Source organism: Helicoverpa zea, chromosome 8, assembly GCF_022581195.2.
Source record: "Helicoverpa zea isolate HzStark_Cry1AcR chromosome 8, ilHelZeax1.1, whole genome shotgun sequence".
Taxonomy (NCBI): domain Eukaryota; kingdom Metazoa; phylum Arthropoda; class Insecta; order Lepidoptera; family Noctuidae; genus Helicoverpa; species Helicoverpa zea.
In genome coordinates this window covers 6,221,202-6,232,342 of record NC_061459.1, presented here as the reverse complement: position 1 = coordinate 6,232,342, position 11,141 = coordinate 6,221,202, and the positions used below count along the sequence as shown (strand labels likewise).

Genomic DNA, 11,141 nt, shown 5'->3' with positions numbered 1-11,141 from the left:
CAGGTTTCGCGGTAGAGCGAAGGCGCGCGCGACCGCGCAATTTCGTCGCCGCAATGCTGCTCCGGCCGATTCGCCGACATCGCGACACCACGAAACTTATAAAAATTGACCCATCAAATAATGAAAACAACGTTTACGCGAATTATGGACGAAGAAGAGTAGGTACCTACAGTTGACCACCAGTTTTTATTTCATCAAAATCATATTATTAAATGGGTCTGAAACTATCCACGATTTTTTTTACCTTAGCCAACACGCATCTATGCGCCATATTAGATCTAACCTTAAAAGAACCCAAATGCTACTGACTGTCTTACGAAGAATAAAAACATGCCCGTAGCTACCCATTATTAAGCGATACGCCTGTATAATTTATAAAATTGTCAAAAATTATATTCCGGTAGTCGCTGGCCAGTTATAATATTTTTTGTGCGTTACACCCCCGAAACACAAACCGAAAAAAAGTCGGAGCACGCGACACGCGATCTGCGGCGGTCGATAAAAAATATTACATCGATAATCAAATCTCGGCGAGTTCGTTGGATATTAAACGGCTATAAATTATCCTATATAATAGCTGCAAACTATTATTCCACGAGAGGCGCCCAGTAAGAATAGAATCATTGTCCAGTTGGGGAACAATGTTTTTTGTATAAACGCAAATATAGGGTAGCATTTTAAATGGCTGACCACTAAAAATGGGTCCGAAATATTTAGCAGGTAATTATGTCTCAGAAATTACAGTTTAAGTAAACGGTTTCGGGCTATAATTTATTTAATAGTTAATTTGTGTCTAGTTTAGGATCTCTTTGGTTCCGCTTTTGTTCGATATATTTTAATGTAGGTACGGTCGGTAGATTAAAGGCAGAATTGATGTAAAAGATTTTTCTACAAGTGGTACGAGAAGTTAAGTCGTGTTTTTTTTAGAATAAAAATCACATAAGTCAAATGGCTAGATACAAATACTGATGTTTAAGTAGGTACGTACAAAATGATGGTGAAAGATATTTGTAACAATAAATAATCAAAAACTAGTTCAAAAAAGTAAAAACTGACAAGGAATTTTGAAGGAGGGCCAAACATTGATCCTTGTGGCATACCTATGAATATTTTAAGATACCAAGTACATGTATTCTTTTTCTTTCACTTATGACACTTATTTATTAGAATAAATAATGATATATCTTAAATATATCACTATACAAATTTCCCCCACACTGTACTTCCCGCTTACTTAGGTGTTGTTATATCAAAAGCTTGAGCCGAAGATATGTTAACTACACAAACCGAAAAGGCAGAAACAAGTTCAATAATCATTGAACAATTTTGCTAGTAGACCTAGAAGGTCCCCCAACTGCCATTTTGGTACTCATACTTTTTTCTGCCTTTCTTAGCCTTTCGTTCTTAAAGTAACATCTTTCATGCAGAGCTAGTTTCCTGTTTTTAAATATATTTTTTATGCAGGTCTTTTTAGTTTTCTTGGTAAAATGAGTACGTAGGCAAGCCCAATTAACATAAACCATTTTAGCAGTCGAGTAAAAATCTTTGCCATACTTGCGCCATCTTTGATTTAGAACCAGTACAGAAGGAAAGCGACATCTACATAACAGTGTACGGTTTCCAACACAGATGGCGCTGCTTTCAATTTTATCTACATACTTCAAGAACCTTTTCAAAAGAGGGATTCGAAATGATATGTGCCTTCTCCAACAGATGACGTCAATAAGGTTGATTATTTTAAGATTTGAGTAGACTACTAGAAACGTACTTATTCATTTGGTCTCACAGATGGTGCTTTGTAAGTCATGCTTTTAATTTTTAATTTTGTTTTGGTAGATGGAGTTGACTAGTAGTTGGTGTCGTTGTGTGTTTTATCAAAAGTTCAAGTGGTTCAAGTTGCCAATTTATAGGCACCCCAGTTTCTTCTTAATTATGTTGGAGTTAGTTTTAAGTCTACTCAGACATAATCACAGTGACTGATTTAAACTTTCTAAAACTTACCTAATAATGACATTCAGTTTGAATATAACAGGGTTGTGCTTGTTGAAGTTCAACTGTAAGTAAAAGTAAATGAAGTGCCAAAATAATTAATGCATGGTTTTAATTTAGACACCTCACAATTAATCAAAAGCCACAAGAAAGAATGCATGATATAGGTTCCAGTGTTAGCTATAAATAACACATAAAAGCCTTACCCTTTTTATTTACGACATTGTTAAGTAAGGGTAAAATGGGAAAGCAAACTAATGAGGGACTTCGTAAATTAAGCTGCGTTACGTTGTCGTTGATTTCTTAGAATCTAATGACGCTGTGTTACGATTTTTATTTATATAGTCATATTTTATGTCCATCAAAACAGGAGGATAATAATGCCATAGTTAACTAATGTTCAATTTTTTATATCTACTTGAATACGAGGATGTGTTTCTTTCCTCTGCTACTCTTATGTAATAAAACAGCTAAGCTGACATTTGTAATGCAATTTGATAGTACCTACTCTATAGATGGTTAGAGGCTTCTTTTAATCAGGGTGCAGAAATAAGCTCGCTAGGGACGCGAGTGAAACAGCAGGGCACAGCTAGTTGTACACAAACGAAAGACAGACACGTTTTTCAGGCGGAACAATAATATTTCAGCCGCGCCGTCCTGAAATTGTTTTCAGAGGTCGGACAAAGCGTTATTAGGTTTGCCCGTTGCGAATTTATATGGTAGCTCGTGGCTTGGAAACGTGCCCAGAGCATGACAATCAGCTTGCCCCTATTAAATTTTAAAACAGTTTCGGAAACTGCCGTCATTTTAATTGGGATACTAGGTACCTATCTGTAGTGCGTGGGCGAACATAATTTCTAAAATAGTAATATCTCAGATCCTAGGTATATTTATTAATATAATTTGGAACTGACTTTGTAGCTGCTGAAGAGATATTTATTATCAATGCACAGTTATTACTACCATGGCCAGATTAAATAAATTGTGTCATATTGTCGCGACGCAGTCTAGTCGACTCGTAAATCTATAGGTACTCATTACAGACATAAATCAAGGCACTCGGCGTATACGACACCATATCAGCTTATTGCCATCCACTGCTGAACTTAGTGAAACTATCCTGGTCTTGGGTAATCCTCATCCACTGCCCTCCACTTTTATCAAATCTTCCGTCAACCATGCATGAAGCAGGAACGTCTCCGACCATGAAAAAGAATTAAGTGTTTACCTAAACGGTCTCCACTCAACTCATTAATGCGAGATTCTTAAATGGTCGGATATGGATTATTAGAATAGGAGAAAATTACCTTGCATGTCAAGTTATTTAGAAACCGTTTAGTATTCCGAATTATTACAATTAATTTTGGTTGGAGAGGATAGGAATATGTGGGCTATCTGCATTTTTCATTTCACCATTATTCCATATACAGTCCCGATGGCAGATCCTGAAAAACCTCGTTGTGTAGACCAACCAGTGTTGCCTTAAATTAATCGCAAAGATTATAAATTGTTTGCAGTACTGTAACAAGTTTAGCGCGACACCTGATGTTGTTCCATTTAGACGACTGACGGGGGACACCTGAGACCACGCTCGAGAACTTGTCTCTAAGTCAAGATATAGTACTGGTTAAGCACCTTTACATTATTCAAAATGTGCAGTAAATGTGTCACGGTCCTAAGTTGCGTCTGTGCCGTTAAGACTTTAACCTGCTGTCTAAATTCAGAATCTGGGACCACTTAGGGGTTAAATAACAGCAAATTGCGGATGAGATGAGAATTACTTGTGCATCAAGTAATGCGGTAGCTTAGAGTAAGAATATTTAGGTTACGTAGACTTACAAGCAAAGAAAATAAGGGTAGGTATCTCCCAAGGAAAAAAAGCATAAACAATAATAAACATGAATTAACGTATTAAGAAAACAGGTACCTGGTTATGCAAAGGAAAGAATATGGTTCATTATGAATCAGTGAAGGAACTCAGAAGAGGTGAATAAATTATAGAAGCTATGGCAGGAATATATATCAAGACGTACGGCGCTCATCGACCCCAATTAAATTTTGGTAAAAGGCAAAAGGATAATAAGAGCTTTTGGAAGCTAGTTACCTATTTCACTTTTGAGCATATATCATGTTAGAAGAGTACCTACTACAAATACGACCTCATTAGGTGTGCAATTTGTATTTACCTTCCTAATCGTACCTTTAGTTTGTATAATAATTTTCTCATATAACTTCCTAGTTCAACTTTTTCAGAGTCAACCTATAAATTATTGTAACGTTACTGTTATGTTTTAAAAAGAGTAACCATGAAGTTTCTTGCATATTTTTCTCCATAGGAAGCTACTTTTGGAATGGGCAACTAGAATCAAACTTATTTATATTTTTTAACGTTGATAAGTGCTTGTAAAGGCCTAAATAAAATAAATGATTTGACTTTGACTTTGATTGAGTTTGATTGGCATAACTGCGGTTTTACAAGCGTGAGAATCATTCTTTTCTCAGGCTATGTTTAACAATATTTTGGCTAATCGAGATGAATCCAACGATACCTAGATTGTCGTTATCCATTCGGTGATCAGAAGATATGACAAACATGCAATGCAGGCATATAGGTAAGATAAACCGCTTAGAAATAGCCTGAGTAACCTGAGTTTTCTTCATGATAAAATTTACGTACCGTCCTATTTACAAAAGAATTCTTACTGTACCCATTATGCTCTGATTCATTTCAACATCGCATCAATCTTATTTACCTGTATATTCTCATATACTCTCCGAGAAAAGCAAAAGGTTACATGAGTTACGGTTTTAATATTTACTAAAAGCACCTCTCTAGGGTCTATACACAAATCAGGAATAATTATAGCGTACCCTTCCACGTAAGCTTATAAAGTATTAACCAGCCTATTGGTTTTGTATAAATAATTATAGCCTCACATTTTACCAACAAGCAGACGTAATCCTCCTTTTAGCTTCGGCGTCCAGTAAATACCTAGTGATAAATTTAACCGTAAAGCGCCAAACAATTTATCTTACAAATTCATCGTCAAAATCTATTATAAGAAATATCTATTCTTGGCATTTGATTTTTTTTTCATTGTTCAGGTGTTATTATTGATGGATTTTGTGACCTTTCACACTCTCGAACCAGGTAAGAGGGAATTACTTAAAAATGTACATGCTTTGAAAATTAACTTAATACAGCATAGGTGTGATACACTTCTTTTAATTTAATATGAAAATAGGGGATTAAAATAGAACAAAGGTCACGTAGATACTTTTGTTTACATTGAGGGAAATAAAACAGCTTTTCATTTTATTCCTTTAGCTGGCTTGTCGTCCAAGTGCCATTTGAGCTCCCGTTGAGCTTGCACACACTTCTGTATGTATGTATTAAACTTGAGGAAAAACGTGGCATAAAGAATTTAATTAATGCAGCTTTTATTTAAACTTGTCATGCTATTCTCCACAACTCTATAAATGTACCTACTTGTAAATGTGATAAGTTCAAGTTTAACAAATTGGCTAGTTAAATGTTATAAAATTAGAATAGGTTTCTGTTTTTTAAATATGTAAGTATTTTCTAAGTAATGTGTGGTAATGTGGTCTCGTATCATATTTTAGTAGCAACACAAAAACAAAACCTGAACAGAATCTAAACTCCATGACGAGTATGAAAATCGCTTTTGACTTCATTATTATAGATGAATAATCACATCGATAGACCTTTTACTCAAACAAATGTGATTTTTGCTAGAGATAAATTTTCCCCTACTTAGTGCGGTAACATTCATTTGATCCCACCTGCCAGGAACTACTGAGTTCATTTTTGGTTTATCAGAACGTAATACCTCGGCGAGTGTGAAGAAAATTCGATTTTCCCGATATTGATATACGAATCCCAATATTATTTTATGGGCTGTATAGGATGTAATAATAATATGAGCTCTCCTACGATATACTTGAAGGCGTTGTGATAACACGCACATGAAAAACACGCGGTCGGAAGTGAGTCGTTATTGGCGGAGACTATAAATCATTTTACCTATTGCTCATGTGACATATTGTCTCCTGATATAAGAAAGCTCTCAAGCAAAATAATTGAAAAACTTACTCAGCAAAATTCCAAGTATCATACTCTTGTTTAGCATGAAATTAAATATCTACGTGTATAGGTGCAACAAAACATCGTAAGTAAATAATATAGTCTGCCCGTTACTTCTGTTATCAGTTTGAACTGCCATCTGAATAAGCGCAAATAAATACTCGTATCTTACTTAGTGCCACTGCAGGTTTGCATACTGCAATGCAGTCTACAGATTAATATCTACGGAAACGAATGGTTATCAAATAAAACAATCGATTGCAATATCACAATTTAATGGACAATTATTAAAAATACAGAATATTAGCTATATAATATTTTCGTAAATATTTTTTTAATTTATTTTTATTATAAGATATAAAATAAGTTTTTAGAAGTTCGTAAATTCCGATAGCGATATACTTAATTTAATATATTTTGACTAAAGCGCATACTGACTTGTTTATTTTGATTAAATCGTGAGCTCGAACAACTTCATAATAATAACTGACTGCTGACATAGTGAAAATAGCACGGCTGGAAATACATTCAGCTGCCACGCGGAATATAAATCAAAAATGTTACGAGTCAGTAGGCACCTTTAATATGGCGCTTTTATAAATCTCTATAAGTCAACGACACGAGTTATAATATGTAATAAAATATATAGTGATTATAATAAAGTTTAGATTCGATTAGTAAATACGAGGCCTGCCTACTGCAGCGCGCTGAAATCACGAGACTCGTCAGACTAATGCCGAACAGATACACTCCGACTACGTTATACAGTACATTCGATATTCAACAATGTAATGCGTCATTTCTGGTAAAGATAGATTGGAATGCTTAATAATTGAGTATAAAGATATGTATACGAAATCGCTCTACTAATGACTAGAAACACGCTAAGACAGATTATTTTATAATTGCAATTTTAGTAACAAAATATAGATATTATTATTTTATCTATACGTAGCCCTATATAAGAAGAAATTTATAATAATAAGGAACTTTATTTTAATAAGATTTAAATTCCAATCTAATATTGATAGGCGATAATTAGAAAATAGCACGTGACTACGCTACACATAATAAGATATTCATTAGTAATTGTGGCTACTGCGAATACACCAATAAAAAGTTGTAGAGTCATCGGTATCATTGTTCCCCTTCGTTAATTGATCGCATCATGAAACCTTCACAATGCACCTAATTATAAGTATTGTTGTTCGTGAAATTGCCGATTATTTCGGTTAACGTACAAAACTTTATATGTCACGTGTTTTACATTGGCACCAATTTATAAATATAATATAATTCATAAGACTCAATAAATAAGAAATTAAAGTATATACGTACCTACTCTTAATAGATTTGGTAACATTAAAAAAATACAAATGTATGTATGTAATTAACTTAATTTGATAACTAAAACAATTTTCTTCGGTACAAATATCATAGCATGTCATGATTTAATTCACAATTAATCCTAAATCAGCATACGTACAAAAGAGTTTAGTCATAATTCCGAATACAATCGAATATTAACATCAAACATTAGACAAAAACAAATAAAATGAATGAAAGTAGTGGAGTAGACAAGGAGTGAGGAAAATGTCGGTGATCATGGATGTTCCCGCAAGAGCTGCGGGCAGTGCAATGTACGAGGGAGTGTTAGATGTCGCTCTCGAGCAGGCCGGGGCGGCGCGGGCGCGGCTCGTCGCAGTCGATGAGCTCGATGTCGTCGAGGCGCGGCGCGGACACGCGGTCGCCCATCAGGTGCGCTTGCCCGTTTTTATTACTCTTTACAGCTTTACTCTTATCATCATCTTCCAGTTTAAGAATCTCTATTTGAACACCTGTCTCATCTTTATCGACCGCCGTCCTGCTCGGGCGACGGTCAAGTTCCTGTCAGGTGGCTTGTATCTCCGTCAGCTCGTTGTCTTCGTATTGCAAACTCCTTTCAGCTAGACGGAAGCTCTCCAGAAACTCGTTCAAGTCGACCAAACCGTCTTTGTTGATGTCCATCAGACGACAGATATCGACCAACTGCTCTTGCGTCATAGGATTCGGCATGTACTTACCAATTAGCTGACAGGCCTCGGAGAATTCCTCAAGTGTAATAAAGCCTGTAATCGAAATTTAAATTAGTAGACTAGTCAAATATTCTCAGAATAAATTAAAACAGAATCACTTCTGTTTACCTGAATTATCTTTGTCCAATATTTTGAAAATGGCTTCCAGACTGCTTTTATTTTTGTATAGAGTTTCGACGACATTGGAGGAGTCAGTTTTACGACCAATTTTCTGAAAAGGAAATTCAATAATGTAACATTAGATTCGTTACATTAGGATTGTTAATGCGACACTGATGTTCCTAAAAGCCGATGGCTTTGTATGGAATACTATGTTATCATCTTACATATTAAGGACTAGCTTCTACCAGCGGTTTCACCCGCATCCCGTGGGAACTACTTCCCGTACCGGTAGTTCCTGAGATTAGCGCGTTCAAACAAACAAACAAACTCTTCAGCTTTATAATATTAGTATAGATATTCATCATTATTCCAATGAGGATATGTATTTCTTTATAGGGACATAAGGAAAGTCGTTAGTGTTTACGTAGTCTTATGAATGTAAGTACAAGAGTTGAAACTGATCCATGTGACAGATGACATACTACGGTATGTCGAATGTTGGCAATGGATTGACAATGTGACAAGCCACTCACGCTGGTATTCAAGTCGAAGGTGTCCATGTACCGCACGCGGCGCGTGTCGGGGTCGGTGCGCACCAGCTTGTCCTTTAGCATTCTCCAGGGAAGCCCCAAATGCGTGGTTTCTTCCATCGCTTGGCACCAATCACTAATCGATATGTAACCTACAAACAATCATGTCACTATAAGCAATCTCTTCATACAGTATCTATGTCAGAAATACCAACCAGCTACTGTAGTCGTCATAATTATTTCTGTTATTTGGAACGTGTTTATAAATTGCAATTGTATTTAATGAGCTTCCGCTAGAGGTTTCAACCGCGTCTCACATGCAGTTCCTGGGATTATCACGTTCAAGAAAACAAAGAAAACAGCTTACTACTACTAAAATAAGTACAGATTATACAGATGTGGCACAATTTACATTTTTCATCAGATATTTAAATTCTTATATGAATCAAGTGTTACGAACCACTTTGATCAAGATCCAAGCTGCGGAAGGTTGCCTCTAAAGACCTTCGGACCAACATGATCTGGTTGTGTAGTTCCCTCATGGCGGAGGACTCGACCAGGCCCACTCGCTGACGAAAGGTGAGGCGGCGGGTGCGGGACACAGCGGCCGTGTACTGCACGAACTGGCGTTCCAAAGAGTTGCCACACAGCTTCAGGTAAGCCCCCTTGTTAGACCCCAACTCATAGTAGTTCGATGCAGAGAAGATTGTTATCACCTGCCACAAGGGACTCTTATTAATATTACTTCTATATGACCTTGAACCTGTGTCATAATTACAGTTAATTATAATAAAAACGTTACAAATTATATTGTATTAAAACTATATATATCCCCCGATACCATCTACATAATCGAATTGGAATAATGCTCAGTAATTAACGTGTCTACACATAATAACTGTAATTACTATGACAGCATACTAGAAGCAAACTCATATTTTATACCGTACCCAGTTATAACTAGGGGTGGGCTAAATATTGTTTCTGCCGAATACAAATATTAGGCGGAATATGCGGCATAAATTGGCGTGGTTTATCGAGCCTATGAAGTTTATACATATATGCAGTAATCATGCGGAGTGGCGCCGTACCCTACCGCATTCAGCACGACCCTTCTTTAGTTCTTAGTTTTCTTAGCAGTTCTGCTAAAATCTAAATAAAAAGTCATTTTTTTTAAAGCCGTACAAATGAAATTGTTGCCACCTATATTTTTATTCTAACATTTCATGACACTACATACCTATGCATTCAAATTAAAGTGTGAGCTGCACACACATGCACACAACACATGTTTTAAAAATAGTAACAATTTCTGCACGTGTAAACTTGCTCAAACAAAAACTGTTATTACGTTACAGACACGGGATATCAAAGTAGATGAAGTTTTGCGTTGGCTGGATCTACAAAATAATAAAGCAAGAATAACGGGCTAACTTGATGAAATTCAAGCATCGTGTGGCTGAAGAATGAAATGAAGTCGCTACTTAAATATGCAAATGTAAGCTCTGCCAATTTCATTTAGTTAAAGTAGTATAAGAAATGTCGTCCCAAACCAAACACTTAGCAGTAACAATTTGATCAGATTTTTTAGGAAAAAAATAGTTATTTTCTTTTTGGTTTTCGAAAAAATCTTTCATAATAAGTAAAATGTGCATACAAAGTAAAAACCAGCAAAAGTTGCAATATTCCTAAATGAGGAGACTATTCGATTTCTATACAGGTTTTATAAAAAGTTCGAAGGAAACTGAAATTGGTTTTTAATGATCAAAAGGTCTCGAGTATAATAACGCCGTAAAGAAAACTCTTTTGAGATAATGAAACCAATTTTGACAGTTTATAAACTCAATTTTCGCAATTAATTACCCACTTATAAAAATCTGCCCATGATAGAATTAAAAGGCTGGGCTATTTTCAGAACAACTTGAGAAACTGTTTAGAGATTTAGGTAACGATAAAAACACTCATCAAGTGAGGGAAAATATTGTTAACCACTATATTGACTTACGTTCCCATTATGTAGTAGCTCGTATCCACCAGGCTTGCACTCATGGCTTCTGATGAGGAAACTTAGTTTGTTCTTCTGCAGGAAATTGGCCGTAACGTCTGGACCGAAGTATGTGCCAGCACCGCGAAGAGCATTCGCTACACAACCGCCTGTGCATTGTGGATCCGACCATAAGATGTCAAATACCTAAAAATATAAAAATGTTTTTTTATCGCGTAGCCTGTAATTTTCTCAAGTATCAGTACACACGCTATACGTCTGCAATGCCTGTTTCCTAAGCGCCCACATTAGATCATCACACATTGTATAGCCGTCTAACGAGTCTTTGATCTAGA

At 35.9% G+C, this 11,141-nt stretch overlaps 1 protein-coding gene across 1 annotated transcript in view; it reads right to left on the bottom strand.

The window, feature by feature from the left end:
• Window positions 1–6,352: 6,352 nt before the first annotated feature.
• Window positions 6,353–11,141, bottom strand: part of LOC124632395 (serine/threonine-protein phosphatase rdgC) — a 66,998-nt gene continuing 62,209 nt past the window's right edge. The window contains exons 11-15 of the mRNA XM_047167220.1: window positions 10,807–10,992; window positions 9,262–9,517; window positions 8,805–8,953; window positions 8,278–8,380; window positions 6,353–8,202 (exon numbers count right to left, since the gene is read on the bottom strand). Of these exons, the coding sequence (XP_047023176.1) occupies window positions 7,985–8,202; window positions 8,278–8,380; window positions 8,805–8,953; window positions 9,262–9,517; window positions 10,807–10,992 (912 nt within the window). The 3' untranslated portion in view covers window positions 6,353–7,984. The remainder of the gene's footprint in view (window positions 8,203–8,277; window positions 8,381–8,804; window positions 8,954–9,261; window positions 9,518–10,806; window positions 10,993–11,141) is intronic.